The following is an 18601-nucleotide window of genomic DNA, read 5'->3' on the forward strand; positions in this document are numbered from 1 at the left end:
AATACTGAGACAGCAGAATGTGAAACAGTTTTTACTTGACAAAAAAACTCTTCTGCAAAAAGAAGGCCCAGTCTCTTCACAAACAACCGACTGGTATGGCTGGTGCATTGTTTGAGGTGAGCTAGATGTCAGGAAGCTTTCAGACATTGCTAGCCCTAACTGTGCCACTAGTCCTAAGGGCCCTATTCCACAGTAACGATAATCGGCCCCATTTGGCCCGATTCGGCCGATTATCATTCGTGAAATAGAGAGAACGATCAGCCAATGATCGTGTCATCGGCTGATTGTTCATTTAGGGCCAGACCTAAAATCATTGTTCCCCAACTGCGCATCGCTACGGTTGAATAGCGGTGCGCGGCGGGCGACCGAGGATTTGACAAGCAGCAGCAGCATACATTACCTGTCCAGGCTTCTTCTCCGCGCTGTCTTCATCCCCGGGTCCCGCGCGCTCTATCTTCAGAATGGCCGGTCAGCTGACGGAGCGCTCAGCCAATCACAGGCCGGGACCGTCGCGGCCTGTGATTGGCTGAGTGTGGCCTGTCAGCTGAGCGGCCAATCTGAAGATAGAGCGCGTGGGACCCGGGGAGGAAGACAGCGCGGAGAAGAAGCCTGGACAGGTAATGTATGATGCTGCAAGGGCTGCAAGGACATCGGTAACGATGTCCCTGCAGCCCTTGCTCAACGATCATCGGGCCGTGGAATAGGCCCAGTAAACGAGCGCCGATCTAGCAGACCGCCGCTCGTTTACATCGTTGATCGGGCCCTCCTCGGCCCGCGGAAAAGGACCCTAAAGGCCCTATTCCACGGGTCGTTTAGAGGAGCAATATCGTTCGTATTCGGCCGATATCGGCCGCTACGAACGATATTCGTCCCGTGGAATAGAGTGCAACGATCAGCCGACATCGTTGTCGGCTGATCGTTGCAGTCGCTTGTTTTTCAACATGTTGAAAAACAAGCGACTGATATAGCAGCGATCTGCTGCCGTCGCTCCGTTGAATAGGAGCATCGGCAGCAGGCGCTGCTATATCCTATGGGCTGCCCGGACGATCAGCGATCCCCCGGGCAGCCCCCCCAGCAGCTCCCCGCCGCCCCTCCCGCACTCACCCGCTCGCTGACGCCGCGTTGAATAGCGGCGGCAGCGAGCGGGGAACGAGGAGCAAACGAGCGCTAATAGCGCTCGTTTGCTCCTCTGAACGACTCGTGGAATAGGGGCATAAGGGCCCTATTCCAACAGACGATTATCGTTTGCATAATCGTTAACGATTAACGATCCCAAACGACAGCTATTGCGAAAGACCTGAAAACGTTCACTCATTTCCATAGAACGATAATCGTTACTTATGATCGTAATTGCGATCGTTTTTCTTCGCTATTTATTCGCTATTGCGTTCGTATCTATTGCGAACGACCGAACGATGTCTTATTCAATGCGAACGATTTGCGAACGTTTTGCGAACGAGCAACGATAAAAATAGGTCCAGGTCTTATAAAGCGATCAACGATTTCTCGTTCGGTCGTTAATCGTTAACTGCATTTCAACTTTCAACGATTATCGTTTAGATTCGAACGATTTAACGATAATCTGAACGATAATCGTCCGGTGGAATAGGGCCCTAATGCCCCTATTCCACGAGTCGTTTGGAGGAGCAAACGAGCGCTATTAGCGCTCGTTTGCTCCTCGTTCCCCGCTCGCTGCCGCCGCTATTCGACGCGGCGTCAGCGAGCGGGTGAGTGCGGGAGGGGCGGCGGGGAGCTGCTGGGGGGGCTGCCCGGGGGATCGCTGATCGTCCGGGCAGCCCATAGGATATAGCAGCGCCTGCTGCCGATGCTCCTATTCAACGGAGCGACGGCAGCAGATCGCTGCTATATCAGTCGCTTGTTTTTCAACATGTTGAAAAACAAGCGACTGCAACGATCAGCCGACATGAACGATGTCGGCTGATCGTTGCACTCTATTCCACGGGACGAATATCGTTCGTAGCGGCCGATATCGGCCGAATACGAACGATATTGCTCCTCTAAACGACCCGTGGAATAGGGCCTTAATGCCCCTATTCCACGAGTCGTTTGGAGGAGCAAACGAGCGCTATTAGCGCTCGTTTTGCTCCTCGTTCCCCGCTCGCTGCCGCCGCTATTCAACGCGGCTGCAGCGAGCGGGTGAGTGCGGGAGGGGCTGCTCGGAGGATCGCTGATCGTCCGGGCAGCCCATAGGATATAGCAGCATCTGCTGCCGACGCTCCTATTCAACGGAGCGACGGCAGCAGATCGCTGCTATATCAGTCGCTTGTTTTTCAACATGTTTAAAAACAAGCGACTGCAACGATCAGCCGACATGAACGATGTCGGCTGATCGTTGCACTCTATTCCACGGGACGAATATCGTTCGTAGCGGCCAATATCGGCCGAATGCGAACGATATTGCTCCTTTAAACGACCCGTGGAATAGGGGCTTAAGTCTCTTTCTCTTCCCTAATGTAAATAGCAGCTAGCTGGCTCCCAGTGAAACCCAGAATGTATCTACCCAATTTCCTAGTTGTTATTTCCTTGATGCTAATTCCTAGAACAGGGCTGAAGCCCATGAAGGTCCTAATATGAAGCTTTGGACACATGTACAACGTCTCCCATAAACTTTGAAATTATCTTTCTCCTGTTCTGTATTGTTCTCAGAAGGGACCAGGATAAATAACAGAACAGGACAGGATTCTTCTCAGGAGTCAGCCCCAAGCAGTCCAGGGTCGAAGGCTAAGTTAGAAAAGTTGTCAGGGACCACAGGGACATAGAAAGATTCATTATGCAAGTAACCTGCATTAGCATGAAGAACTTCACCACAGTGCTGTAGATGCGAGGCTGGTCTTCACGCCGCGATTGCGGCGCTCTTCATATCCTCAAGTCCATTGAGGCTCTCGCCCTCCAGGTGACCGGAAGTGATGAAACACGCAACGTTTCGGTATTAACCCTTAACCCTCACCTAGAGGGTGAGAGCCTCTATGGACTTGAGGATATGAAGAGCGCCGCAATCGCTGCGTGAAGACCAGCCTCACGTCTACAGCACTGTGGTGAAGTTTTTCATTATTTGAAGATGTATTGCTATGTACTATGAAATTCTAAAACAAGAAATATTTGCAAGGTATTCAAGTATTCTTCACCACACTTCTTCTTCTACACACCATTCCAGCAGACTACGCATCTACCTGGATAAGGCCCACAAGACGCATCCCTACTCTCTACTTTTCACTACTTATCACTTGCGCCTGCTCTTAAAGTTATTCTATCATTGTATTATATTATACCAAAGATATCAAGTAAACTGTTCATCTAGTTAAGTGCTGGACTAAGCCTGCACCTACACCTACACTTGGGCTATGCTCAAATTCAGTCTTTGTTTGTCCAGGGGTAGGTTCCAACACCACTCCTGGCCATCATGACAAGTGCTCAAGCAGCCACAACACCTAGCTACCCCGGCGTATGGCACCAGGGCAGCTGATGGTTGTAGTCTCTTAGATAGAGTCTATTACGATGTCACAAATGGATTTGTGGCCAGCTGAATCCTTTAGATCCCTCCTGTGGAAATTCATATCTTTCGTCAATAGGTGGAAAGTCTTTGACCCTGGGGTACACTTGAAGTGACCCAGGGGTGCTAGATTTTTTTGCATGGGCTGGCGTTGCAGTATTGCTACGGCACTTATCATGGGGCTTGGAGTGGTAATAGCCCTCCCTAGGTCCACTTTAGAGTTTGTGGCAATAAACTTGAAGAACAACCAGTACTCATGGCTGTGATGATCTGACTATTGCTGGAAGAGGGCAGCAAGTGACATGTCCAGTAGTACAGGTACCAGTTTAGGGAGAATCAGCCATCAGGGTTACCCTTAGGTCCTGGCGAGTTGCAGTGTGGTACACAATCCACTGGCTTTAAACTGAAGCTCTTGGGGAATGCAGGGTTCGTGGTGAACAGGACATCTCCTCAGCGTGGATAGGTTTTAGATCCCCAGTCAGCGGTAGTCGCACACAAGGTGTACTAGCCCAACGTGGCTAGTGTACAAGAACACCAGAAAACTGGCAGGATCAGGGAACCAAGACACTTACTGGCCCAAGACTTTTACAGGACACTCAAAAGATACTGACACTGGAACTAATCTTGACTAGTCCAGAAATAATCTAAGCACATGGTCCACTCAACCTCTACTCATAAACTCTAAGGCAGCTTGGGAGAGACAGCTGGGGAAAAAGAAAAGTATTCTGTAAGGGGACCTTTGCAGGGATTGCTTGACTCAACAGATGGCATATATGTGCAAAGATGTCTACCTTTTTTAACATTCAATAAACCAATTAACAAAAACTGGAGACGCCCATTTTACCCCTGGTAAAACCAATATTTTTTGGTAATACAAGAATCTTTGTCTTTCTGGTAGCCAAGACCATGCTCAAATAGCTGAATATTTCCATATATCTATGTGATCAGCTACTTCGAACCCTTTTCCAATATATTTTTTACATTATTAAAGTGTTGTTCAGTGTGGATGACCTAAGAAAAATTTCGATGGCATGAAAAGTTTTTTTTTTTTTTTTTTATTAGCCATCTTACACTTTTTCTCCTGGGCTGGTTTCTTACAGAATGCACCTCCCCTTTTTAATGGAACCCTAGGCACCTGCTAGCTCCAGCTACCACTTGTTCCTGCATCAACCATAATCCTCATGACACTAGTGCTTTGGCTGTAGAACTATCTCTTTTATTATTTTTTATAAAGAATTGCTTTGATGTAAGGTATGCATGTGTCCTCCTGTCTTGTCACACCTATGGGGACTGGGCCCCTGCTTTATTTTTTCTATCTCGCCAGTCAGTCTGTAGTTTTCTGGTGGCTGAAAATACTATGCAGCTTAACACAGCGGGGTAAGACAAACACAACATTTCACAAGCTAAACCCAGCTAATCCTTCCATTTTCAACCAGTCATTTCTCAGCAAGACATTCTCACCATACAAGGCTGTACAGAACAACACAAACATACAGTTGTCTCCAAACCTGATCCATCTTGTATCAAGCCAAAGCTATGGGGACGTAACCTGCTTTCCATTACTGTCATCTTAGACCTAGTTATCTGGCTATGACGTACATACCGTCAATCTACATAGATGCATATAATTTGTTCTATAAACAAATGGGCACATAAAATAGGTACACTTGTAATGAAGGGACTGGGTTATAGCCACACTGGCAGCATGATGATTGGCAGATGGTGGTGGTGGTCTCTATCAGCTGCTATCTCTCTCTATCAGCTGCTATCTCTCTCTATCAGCTGCTATCTCTAGTCATGCTTTAGATCAATGCTGCGTCTTTATTTCTGCCTGAACACTTTTTATGCCCTATGCCTCTCTACTTTATGAACAGATTGTTATCCATTATTATACGTGAGAGCAGAATGTAGTGATACCACCCTCCATAATTCACCACTGTTTAAGTTTGCCTCATTTTGTCAGTGTGAAAGAGAATCAATTTGACATGCTGGAAAAGATCCCTCAACCTCTGACTACTATAGACTTAAAGTATAGAACATATGAAAAATCCAACTATGTCTTGGAAGATGCAAAGTAAAAATAAAATCCTTCTCAGGCTACTTCTTCATTCATATTTATGCAAGTATTTTCAGTGTGTGTCAGCAATGGATATGTTACATGACAGACACTGATGGTTTAGGGGGGGAGGTTTATTGTTTTGCTGTCTTGGATACTTTATGATTCTTTTTTATGTGAGTTAAAACTTTTTGAGAATAAAAATATGTTTAAAAAAAAAAAAAGATGGTACCTGACAGACCCCCTTCGATTTAACATTGTTGAGACTAAGATGCAAATGTTATGATGCTGAAGCATTGCCAGTCATCACCTTAAGCAGTCACCTTTCCTGGCCTTGCAGTACTCAGATACACCCAGGACTTATGGTAGGACCAGTAGTCATGCAGAAAAACATATATTTATCACATCATGTCTGAAGCAAAGAAAATGGCACTCAAGATGACACCGGCCAAAAGGACTAGTAGTCTTGCAAGAAAAAGTTGTAGCAACAGGACCAGAAATCCCCATAAATAATGCTAAAATTCAAGACAGCACTAACAGCACTAACAATGACAATAAACCCAATAAGTGACAGAATGAACAAGACAAAGTGTAGGCAGCAAAGCACTATTAATATCAATAACACCAATAAGACAATGAGACAAAATGGATGGGGCAGAGACACCAGACAGCTCATAGCAGCGAACAATCAATCAGTCAATATGACCAACTGTTCAATGAACATAGACGAGACTTGGACAAACACTGAGCCACATGGCAACCTCTAGATCAGTTCATCAATATGACCAGCCTCTGAAATCTCACACATGGATCCATTATATAGACTGAGGAGTCACCTCAAACAAAACAACAAACCCCAGCCATGGACTTGTAGCCTGGCAAACACTAGTGACAAGTGAATAAAGATAAATGTAAAAGAAGAATGTCCGCCAGCCTTAGACCAGGTTCACACCTGTCATCATTTTCATTTTACCAATCCATCATAGAATCATTTACATGTCGCATGTGAACAGCGCATGACAGAAAATGACTTTAACTGGTCTAGTGGGTTTCACACCAAATATATGGTCTATGCTATTCCCAGTATATGAGATAAATGTATAGTTGCTGGGGCGCCTTCATCACCCCAAGGAAAATTATTTTTTGATGCCCCTTATGCCAACATGCCATTGTTGAAACCAATGACACATATATAATCTGCAACATATGTAGTCTTATCTAAAGTCTGTTACATGGAAAGAAAATCACTTGTGGAACAGCATTGTATGGCAGAGACTATACCCTAGAGCACAATCACGTATCCGGGTAGTCTCCCTATACACCTAAATATGTGCTGATACCTGCATGTGCTGTCATGTGAGGGGAAATGAGGTTTGACAGATAAACATGAGTGAACCCTGCCTAAGAAATACTCAGAATTGGTGCCAGTGTGCCGTCTAACCCCCCCCCCCCCCCCCAAGCCCAATTTCAATGCAAGGCTGCAGTTTACATAGTAGCAGAAAGTGATGGATCAGCACTTCATTGACCATATGTCTCAGATAAACTGTCTATTTGATACCACTGGTGACTGACAACACTTTTTACTAAATAACAAGGTACTTATCAAAACTTCATCTAACTGTTTGAAAACACAACAAAACTGCACAATGTGAACACAGTCTTTTGCAATCCAGCTGGGGTTTTTTTTTGTGAAAAAGCCTTTAAAAACATGCTAAAATATTAGCCGCCAACAGCTAAAGAAGAAGGAGCTTGCATTTCGTTGAACTGACATAGCCTTAGAAGGAGCTGTTTCATAGCAGTAGGATGGATAGCTGATCCACTACTTTTTGTACTTTAGGATGACATAGAGAACGCTGATGCAAATAGTCTATTATCCCCCTACTCCTCAGCTCACACTTCTCGCTTCACTTCCAGCAGCTTTACCACCAAAATGTCACACCCCATTCATACCCTCTTGCTTCCCCCCTCATTAACTCTATATCTTATGCTTCTAGTAAATCTAGAATATCCTCCGTTAACCCATGACGTATCCATGGCTTGCTAAATTAACCCCATAGTGTAAAGCGTAAAAATGAGTTTGTTTCCTTGCTTGCTATGTATTCTCTCCTGTTTGTTATAGTATGCAGTAAGCATCTGCTATATGTGTTGAGAAGGTGTTAATGATGTCTGCATGCTCTATATACAGTATGTGTGTGGAGCCCAGGTGACTGTGCTCATAGACACAGTGCATCAGGCTCCCTCCCTGCGCTGTCACATTCACAGCTATACTAAGCTGAGCTTTGTGTTGGGATGTGAGCAGTCCCCAGATCGCTGAGCTGATTGGAGCAGCATCTAGACAAACCCTCTCCTCCACCTTAATCGGCTTTCTTCTCCTGGACGCGACCCACTTGCAAATTAATCACCTTGGGATCATTCAGTTCTTCAGTAGGAAAGAATTCCTCCCCTGCTTACATGGAAATCAGGATGGAGACCCCCAATGACAAGCATCTCTACCCTTCAAGACTCTGCACCCTTTACTGTGTATGACAGGTGGATATGTATCTCCTACAAAGTCATTAGTGCGCACCAATATATGGGTCCGTAAGGGGGTAACGTCAACTTTTAAGGACACTTTCGCCTCCCTGTAAGTTAACATCCAACATATTGGATACAGTCAAAAAGAATGGATAAGAGACCTAGAGTACTTTTACAAGCTGTGAGGTCAAGGACAAGAGTCGTATAACTTTCCCCATGAGAACATCTCCTGATACAGAAGGAAGAAGAATAGATGACTTCTCCATGGGAAAATTTGCTCTTTGTAGAAGACAAAAGAAAAAGAAGAAGACTGGCCAAGGTCCTAACATACTCTTCTGCTTTGAAGGGACAGTGAGTATAGTTCTGCTGGGAAGCCATGCTTAGGAACAGCTCCAACCAAACTTCTGAGCCCCCAGAAGGAACCCATTATAACTATCTAGCCTTGATTTTTGGGCTCATATTAATCGTGTTTATAATCTGTGGAAACGTCTTGGTGTGTCTTAGTGTCTGTACAGAGAAAGCGCTGAAAACTACCACCAACTATTTCATAGTTAGCCTGGCTGTGGCTGACCTTCTCCTGGCTGTGTTGGTGCTGCCGCTGTATGTATACACAGAGGTAGGTCTGCTCCTTGTCTGTCTATCTAGGGAATGTGTATGGACTGCTATGTGTGTATAATGTAATGTGAATGATTAACACCTACTAACACTGTACCTTATGTGTTTGGGTTTGTGCTTTAAAGTCACACATACTAAATGTAATATAATCTTCCTCAATATACCTGTATATTCAATAATTTGCACAGTCCACAAACTCTGTGCTTGTGTTTCTGTAGTACATTATCCTGGGGCATGTTAAAGAGTAAGTCTGATTAAATATATTATATTATTTGCAGTATAAGGTTAGGTCGTAGTAAGAAAAAAATACCATGACAATTTGGAGGTTCGTAAACAATGTGAACTCACGTGTATACATATGTATATATATATATATATATATATATATATATATATATATATATAAAATTAAGTAGATAGACCTAATGCTATAGCTTATTATCCCCTTTGCTAAAATCTTTTCTCTATGTCTATGCTAATCGTTTTAATTCCCTTGCAGTTTCTAGGAGGAGCATGGACTCTTAGTCTTGTCTTATGTGACGTCCTCATGACCATGGACGTCATGCTGTGTACCGCCTCCATCTTCAACCTCTGTGCAATCAGTGTGGACAGGTATGTGATCCTGAAATGTGATGAATGGACATATATTATGAAAGTGACAAGTTTGATGCCCTCCACATTGTTATTATTACACGCCGATACTTGGGGTAAATGCAAATACCATGCAAGTTAATTCTTCCCCAAAGCATTTAGTACCAATACTATAATAATAAGAAGGGCAATATAATAAAGTATATATGACAATTTTGGGGAAGTAGAAAGGGTCGCTTGCACCAAAACAACAACTTTTTAGCCAGCTTACACCACTCATGGCAGAATTATGAGTTGGGGGGGGGGGGGGGGGGGTTAGAATAAAGGGGGGTGTTACCTCTCATAGCCTGGCCCATTTACAAGAGGAACTGGCACAAGGCATATATATGTTTTTTAAGCAGTAATGCTAGTAATGAATTAGCTTAAAGAAGACTTTTAAGTTTGCCCCTCATGCATGATGTCACTTACCAAGTGGGTATTTCTTCATTGATGGGGATATTAATGGTAACTTTAAAGGGAGCCTACGAGTTCTCCTGAAACCTCTGTTATAGGGAACACATGTATTCCTCATATAGTAAGAATTTCAGATCTTACCTTCTTAGAACTGCAGGCATTCCCCTAGGAATTGTAGGATTTACTGACATTTGAGTATTTCTGCTTTTCTTGTCAATAGGTTACATCCCTGCACAGTCTAACACAATAGAATAGAGTCATGTAGACTAGATAGTGACACATCCCATTGTCAATGGAAATGGTAACACCTACAGTAGTTGTAAATTTTTTTCACACATTGGAAGAGGAACAGCAGAGGAATATCATAACAACAACAAAAAGAGCAGATGTGCTAGAATTGTTATTTTATGTGAAGTGCATGTACACAGTATACACTGACACAGACAGGTGAGGAAAGCTCAGAGGTCTTCTTTACATCCCTTTATTTGTCATCCTATGTTACCCAGATTTTCCTGACCGCACAGCAAAAATGCCTAGTTATCCAGGACAAAGGGAAGGTCAAACATTAGCTGTCTGACTAACCTCCATTTAGCTGAGGGCAACTATAGCCCTTACAGAGCACTATTATGTATTTTAAGGGTACAACCTAACTCCATTTGATGCGATTTGTCACATACAGTATTTCTAAATTGCTTCATTCAAAAATGGCCTCTAGGTGTTTCACTTCTCTGCAATCTGCTGTACACTGCCTGTTAATAGGGGAAATCTGTCTCTAGTAATAGCTAGATCAGCACAAAACACAGGAAGTTGGGTGGGTCTTAGCATGTGCTATGTACTAGAGAGTCTGGTCTATGTATGCATGAGAGCTAAGCCAATGTGCCTGCTGAAGATGATCCAATCTGTTCCTGAAAGGTAAATTAATGTTTGTTTGTTTTTACTTGTCATACGGTTTTCCCACTGCAGTATGTTTACATTTCTGTTCACATAGAATCTAGCAAGCCTGCTGCATCAGCAGTGGCGGATTATAATATGGGCGGTTTGGGCGGCCGCCCGGGGCCCAAGGCTCTGGGGGGGCCCATGCCACGCCAACCACATTATAATCCGCCACTGCACTGCCACGGCTGATGCACGGCTGCCGGGGGTGTCCCGTCCTATCCCTGGCAGCGCGCGCATCAGAGAACTCCCCATGCGCCTGTGGCTGTGACTTCCGGCGCACGGGGAGCTCTCTGATGCGCGCGCTGCCAGGGATAGGACGGGACACCGCCAGCAGCCGCACATCAGCCATGGACAGACCAGGAGGCGAGAGGCTCAAAGGGGGAACGGACGGCATGTGAGTTGTGTTGTGTTTTTGTTTTTTTGTGTGTTATCTGCACAGGGGGGGAAGAGGGGGACCATCTATAAGGGGGGGGGCAGAGGGGGACCATCTATAAGGGGGGAATAGGGAAGAGGGGGACCATCTATAAGGGGGGGCAGAGGGGGGCCATCTATAAGGGGGGGCAGAGGGGGACCATCTATAAGGGGGGGCAGAGGGGGACCATCTATAAGGGGGGAATAGGGAAGAGGGGGACCATCTATAAGGGGGGAAGAGGGGGCCAGCTGACATCCTCTGTGCTGCTGTGACCTCCCCTATAGATCAGCACCCTCCTCTCCTGACATCCTCTGTGCTGCTGGGACCCTGCGACCTCCCCTGTAAGATCAGCACCCTCCTCTCCTGACATCCTCTGTGCTGCTGGAACCCTGTGACCTCAGCTATAAGATCAGCGCCCTCCTCTCCTGACATCCTCTGTGTTGCTGGGACCCTGCGACCTCAGCTTTAAGATCAACGCCCTCCTCTCCTGACATCCTCTGTGCTGCTGGGACCTCTCCTATAGATCAGCACCCTCCTCTCCTGACATCCTCTGTGCTGCTGTGACCTCCCCTATAGATCAGCACACTCCTCTCCTGACATCCTCTGTGCTGCTGTGACCCTGTGACCTCCCCTATAGATCAGCACACTCCTCTCCTGACATCCTCTGTGCTGCTGTGACCCTGTGACCTCCCCTATAAGATCAGCCACCTCCTCTCTTGCCAGGTGGCAATATGTTTATTGGGGGCAACAGCGGGTGAACAAGTGGCAATATGTTTATTGACCGCAGTGGAGGTGGGGTGGACAATGCTTACTGGGGGTAGCAGCAAGGGGCCAAACATTATATTTATTGGGGCCAGCAGGGAGGGGAGGCAGGCAGTGTTTATTGGGGACAGCGTGGGGGGGGGGCAGTAGCGGATTATAATGTGAGCGGTTTGGGAGGACTGACCGGGGGGGGGGCCCAGGTTGGGTGGACAGCCCGGGGCCCAGGGTACATTTAATCCGCCACTGTGCATCAGTAACCTTCCCACCTCCACATCAATAGCAGTGTATTGTGTAAATCATTCCCCAGCACAGTGCAGCAAGTTAAAGGGGTTATCCAGCATGGGGGCACTTTTTGGGGGGGACCGGGGAGGAGGTGGCTAAAATAAAAGACATCCACCCACCTCCCAGGTTCCAGCGGCGGGTCACTCATCGCGGCGCTCCGGTCCCGGTTCCCGGCCGCCTCCTGGCGGGATCCGAGCGGACTTCAAACGGATCCCGCCTCCTTCACTGAGTGGCTGAGCGGCCCTGAGACGTAGCGTCTCGGGCGGCGTCAGACACCAGGAAGCGGCCGGGAACCGGGGACCGGAGCGCCGCGATGAGTGACCTGCCGCTGGAACCGGGGAGGTGAGTGGACGTCTTTTATTTCAGCCACCTCCCCCCCACAAAGTGCCCCCCACACTGGATAACCCCTTTAAGTGTAATTTTATCAGCACTTTGTCATGGTAATGCAGAAAGCATTATGTATTGTGCTGTGATTGGCAAAAGAAGGGAAAGGATGTATGTGTACATAGTTCTATGCAACATGAAGGGGGCATAATAACAGCAGAAAGAGCACAAAAAACACCTTGTCACCACTCAGAAGCATTAATCAAATGACCCATATGACCACTACACAATAAAGAGATGAAAAATACTGGAAAACCTCTTAAAAGGATACTCTAGAGAGTCAGAGAGCTATACAGATTTGTAAATTGCTTCTATTTAAAAATCTTTTTCTTCCAGCACTTATGAGCTGCTGCATGTTCTGCAGCAAGTGGCATTTTCTTTACAGTCTGACACAGTGCTCTCTGCTGCCACATCTGTCCATTACAGGAATTGTCCAGACCAGTAGCAAATCCCCAAACAAACATCTCCTTTTTTGGACAGTTCCTGTCACAGATAGAGGTGGCAGCACCATACAGCACCATACAAATCTGTATAATTTTCTGAGAGCACCATACAAATCTGTATAACTTTCTGACACCAGTTTATCTGAAAACAATTTACCATATTTTTCAGTTTCTAAGATGTACTTAGTGCACCTTATAAAGCGAAGATACAGAAATACTTACCACCTTCTCCCTGTCGCTGAGATCCACTCCTGTGAAGTGATCCAGATGCACTGCAAGCGCCGTCTTCATTGTTAGTGGAGCAGGGAGGTAGTGAGTCATCTCTTTACTTGCTCTTACCACTCCTGCACTACTTAAAGGGGTACTTCGGCCCCGCAGTATAATCTGTGTACGGCCGGGGAGGGGGTTGAAATAGAAGCCGGCGGTGACTTACCTCCCTGGTTCAAGCGGCAGCTCCTGGATTGCGCCTCACATACGCCCGTCACATGGCCGCTTCTTAGTTAGAGCTGCGGCTTGAGATGTGAAATCTCAAGGCAGCTCAGCCATTCAGCGGCCGAGTCGGGACTCTCAAGCTGCAGCTCTAACCAGGAAGCGACCGCAGGACGGGGGTACGGGACGGCGCGATCCGGGAGCCGCCTCTGGAACCGAGGAGGTAAGTCACCGCCGGCTTCTATTTCAACCCCCTCCCCGGCCGCACACAGATTACACTGCAGGGCCAGAGTACCCCTTTAAAGGGGTTATCTAGTGCTACAAAAACACAGACACTTTCTTCTACAGACAGCCCCACTCTTGTCTCCAGCTTGGGCGGAATTTTGCTGCTCAGTTCCATTGAAGTGAATAGAGCTTAATTGCAAACCGCACCTGAAATGGAGACAAGAGTCGTGTTGTCTCTGAAAGAAAGTGGCCATGTTTTTGTAGCACTGGATAACCCCTTTAAACAGAAGACTGTTCTTGAGGAGCATCTGGGTCTATCCCCTTAAAGCCCTGACAACGTCTTAAGAGGTGTAAATCGATGTGCTTCACAGCAGTGGGGAGAAGGTTAAATGGACAGTAAACCACTGGCCATCGACGATTATAACTGTTTTAATAAAATACAGCGCCCCGGGAAAGGGAGGGGCTTGAGGGTTGCAGTGGGGGCAGATATCTAGGTAAACAGTCTAGGAACCTTGTGATCCACTGACCACCAATAATAAGTGTTTTTTAAAGGTACAGTGGTGGCGAGGGGGTTAAATGTTATAACCGATAGTGTCATTATGCTGTCCTATCTTAGGGTAGCATAATATGGTGACATAGAGGATGAACAGAATGATGTGTCACTTACATTGTTCTGTGCAGCTAATTAAGAGAGTAGTCCTTGATATTCATGAGAAGCAAAAAACTCCACCCACCAGCTGCTGATTGGCAATTATCTATCCATGCTGTATATAGGCAGTCACCTGTCAATCAGCAGCTGGAGGGCAGGGGGAGGGGTGCAGCAAGAATCCTATTCTCCTGCATATTAGGAGAACAGCTGAACAGAATGATGAAAGTAATACACCGATCTGTTAAGCATTTATATCACAAGTTTATGATGTCCTCATTTAAGGCAGCATAAACCTAGTGACAGATTCCCTTTAAGTTCTATTTCTTCTTGGGATTTCCAGTTATGTGACCCCCTACTGATTAGCTATTTCTTATTATACTACAGTGGTGGGGAGGGGGTTGATTGTCCAGAAACCCACTAAACGGCTATTAGAAGTGGTATAGCCTTATATAGAGGATCTAATAGTGGAATTTCACATACATGTGCATCTGGTTGTTGCACTTTAGTGCAACCCCATGTACATGTACAGTATGTGAATGAGTTAAACTGTCACTGTGTAAAATCGCACAGTAGTAGTTTAACTTAAACGGCAGTCAGCAACTGACAGGTACTGGCTAATAGCCTGGGACCAAGGACTAGTTAGTGTACCTGATCTTTGCTCCTGTTACTGTACCTAATTGTTGCTCTTGTTAGTCTTGAAAGACCTTTAGCAAAATAATGCCAACTTTGGTTTAAAATATTTTTTCCTTATTTTCTCTCTCTAAAACCTTGGTGTGTCCTATCATTAGGTGCATCTTATAAAATACAGTAATTTCTCTGGAGTACCCCTTTAAGCAAAAGTGACCGACAATAACTTTAGATAAACAGCATTTATAAATTTCACTGATCCCACACAAAGTATAAAGTATTACCATTTGCAATGTATCATATTGAGAGATGGAAATGCACAGAACTGAAACATTTTATCATCGGCCAAGGTCTCAGCGGAGGACACATTAGATCACTACCTTTTACTTAAGATTTCTTTTTGTACCATACATATTTCATGTGCCAAGACTGTCTTAGCGGAGAATCTAAAGCCCCATTCGCCTTGATTTCTGGTGTGTGTTAACACCATTCAATCTTTCCTTGTGTCTTTAATCTCTTATGCTCTCTTAGTGACTATGAAAGGATTTATAGAAAAAGAACAATCTAGCTGATATACTCACAGTACTTTCTTAAATAAAATGCACACCGATATCATTCTTAAAGTGAGATTATGCTTTTAAGTCATCAGAGGATTTTCTCCCGTATTTAGGATTCCGACAGTGACTCAAAGACACAGACAGAAAGTTCAGAAACAAATGTAAGAAGTTGGCTGGCAGCATCCTGATTACATCCCAGTCCACTTCTCCCTGCTTGATTCTTCACACAAAAGCTTTAGGCAAACAATGGACATTGGAGAATTAATCAACTGATGATTGTAACATTCTCTTTTGTGTGTAAAAAGTTGCTAATCAAAAAAGTTGCCAATATCAATACCAGATTGGCAGAGCCCTACTAGGCAGCTGCCGCCTCTTCAGTGTTGTGTTTGTCCCCTGCCAATCTGATATTGTTGGCCTATGCAGAGGTTCATTATAAAGCCATATGAAAATCATGTGTACTACAGGTTGCCCATGTATTCAAGAATCCCATGTTAGAGCCAGTCTCCTGTTGTAACTGATCTAAGTAAAGTGCACAAAATGCACAAAGTGTCTGGGCCCCCCACATTAATAAAAAAAAAAATTGTGTGTTCGACCCACGCCTTGCTGGAAGGTATAATTTGGTTCAGATCAATTCTAGAGAACTGGCTCATATTCCCCATTTTCACCAGTGGCTTAAAATGTAACCTCTGTTATACAGTTATAAAATTGTAGAAACTAAATGTGAACAAGGTGCAATTTAAATGTCACCATACAGACACTTACTTGTATAGCTGTCTCTTGTGCTCTGTATGCAGTGCATTATATTCACCCCTGCAACGTACAATTTATAGCGTGTCTACAAGCCCAGCGGGGCTCATTATGATGGAGACTAAAACTTATACAAGAGTGGGGTAGGGGTTCCCCTGTATTCAGAATACTGTTGAGTACTAGGCAATGCCTCGTTTGGGGTTATTGAATTTCGAAGGTCTGGGGGGCTGTTTGATTTGTATATGTTCACCAATATCCCCCCCGGTATGCTCACTAACATAGAATATGTTGATAAGGCTAATATAATGAGGCTGTTCCATGTTAGTGAGCATATACAAATCCCCCCCCCCCCAGGCAGACTAGTTTAGCTCACCCAAGACAGTGATAGCGAATACATGGCGGTGAGAACGCTTTCTAGGAGATCCTGTTTGTGCAGCAGAGGTGTCTTTATCCTGCTCTGCATAGACCCTCGAAATTCAATAATCCCAGATGGGGCATTGCCTAGCACTCAACAGCATTCTGAATACAGGGGAACCCCTACCCCACTCTTGTATAAGTTGTAGTCTCCATCATAATGAGCCCCGCTGGGCTTGTAGACACGCTATAAATTGTACGTTGCAGGGGTGAATATAATGCACTGCATACAGAGCACAAGAGACAGCTATACAAGTAAGTGTCTATTTGAATTGCACCTTGTTCACATTTAGGTTCTACAATTTTATAACTGTATAACAGAGGTTACATTTTAAGCCACTGGGGAAAATGGGATATATGAGCCAGTTCTCTAGAATTGATCTCACACACAGACACCAGCACACATGTATACAGACACCAGCACACATGTATACAGACATACAGACACCAGCAGACATGTATACAGACACCAGCACACATGTATACACACATACAGACACCAGCACACATGTATACAGACACCAGCACATCAGGCCACGATGAAGTTTGAACTTCTGCAACCTGGAGAAATCACCTGATATCACCTGCAGTCCTATGTAACACCACATAACACAGTGGTATCTCTGAGTACAGATAATGTAGAAGATTTCACCTGCAGTCCTATGTAACAGCACAGATAACACAGTGATATCCCTCTGAGTACAGATAATGTAGTAATCACCTGCAGTCCTATGTAACAGCACAGATAACACAGTGATATCCCTCTGAGTACAGATAATGTAGTAATCACCTGCAGTCCTATGTAACAGCACAGATAACACAGTGATATCCCTCTGAGTACAGATAATGTAGATGTCACCTGCAGTCCTATGTAACACCACAGATAACACAGTGATATGTCTGAGTACAGATAATGTAGTAGCTGTCACCTCGGGGCACCCCTACTAAATGATGTTCTACAAAATAAGCAAAGTGTCATACAGTGACTCACAGGTGACGTCTTCTTTGATCTGAGGCGTCACTTTCCCTTTTCCTCTCCATCCGGCCCAGTCCTCCATAATGATTTCTTCCAGATATGTTTCATCTTTTCAGAACCTGCGAGACAAACAATTTAGGCTCCGCACATTTCTAGCAACTTCCTTCCCTTTCTCCCTCCTGTAGGCTCCCATAGTAACTGCGCTGTTTGGTGTTATGTGCAGTAAAGCGAGTAGGAATGTGGGATGCCCCCTGTATGTAGGATCCCCTGCTGTGCCCCCTGTATGTAGGATTCCCTGCTGTGCCCCCATGAGCTAATAATGCCCCTAGAGGTGGCCCCCATGAACTAATAATGCCTCCAGAGGTACCCCCATGAGCTAAAAATGCCCCCAGAGGTGCCTCCATGAACTAATAATGCCCCCAGAGGTGGCCCCCATGAACTAATAATGCCCCCAGAGGTGCCCCCATGAACTAATAATGCCCCCAGAAGTGCCCCCATATACTAATAATGCCCCCAGAGGTGCCCCCATATACTAATAATGCCCCCAGAGGTGCCCCCATATACTAATAATGCCCCCAGAGGTGCCCCCATGAGCTAATAATGCCCCCAGAGGTGCCCCCATACACTAATAATGCCCCAGAGGTGCCCCCATGAACTAATAATGCCCCCAGAGGTACCCCCATATACTAATAATGCCCCCAGAGGTGACCCCATGAGCTAATAATGCCCCCAGAGGTGCCCCCATATACTAATAATGCCCCCAGAGGTGCCCCCATACAATAATAATGCCCCCAGAGGTGCCCCCATACACTAATAATGCCCCCAGAGGTGCCCCCATATACTAATAGTGCCCCCAGAGGTGACCCCATGAGATAATAATGCCCCCAGAGGTGCCCCCATATACTAATAATGCCCCCAGAGGTGCCCCCATACACTAATAATGCCCCCAGAGGTGCCCCCATACACTAATAATGCCCCCAGAGGTGCCCCCATATACTAATAATGCCCCCAGAGGTGC

The 18601-nt window shown here is 45.6% G+C and overlaps 1 protein-coding gene across 1 annotated transcript in view; it reads left to right on the forward strand.

Annotated features, from left to right (window-relative positions):
• Positions 1-7950: 7950 nt before the first annotated feature.
• Positions 7951-18601, forward strand: part of DRD4 (dopamine receptor D4) — a 45087-nt gene continuing 34436 nt past the window's right edge. Inside the window, exons 1-2 of the mRNA XM_069968321.1 lie at positions 7951-8697; positions 9196-9308. Of these exons, the coding sequence (XP_069824422.1) occupies positions 8458-8697; positions 9196-9308 (353 nt within the window). The 5' untranslated portion in view covers positions 7951-8457. The remainder of the gene's footprint in view (positions 8698-9195; positions 9309-18601) is intronic.

This window comes from Dendropsophus ebraccatus, chromosome 4 (assembly GCF_027789765.1).
Source record: "Dendropsophus ebraccatus isolate aDenEbr1 chromosome 4, aDenEbr1.pat, whole genome shotgun sequence".
In the NCBI taxonomy this organism is placed as follows: domain Eukaryota; kingdom Metazoa; phylum Chordata; class Amphibia; order Anura; family Hylidae; genus Dendropsophus; species Dendropsophus ebraccatus.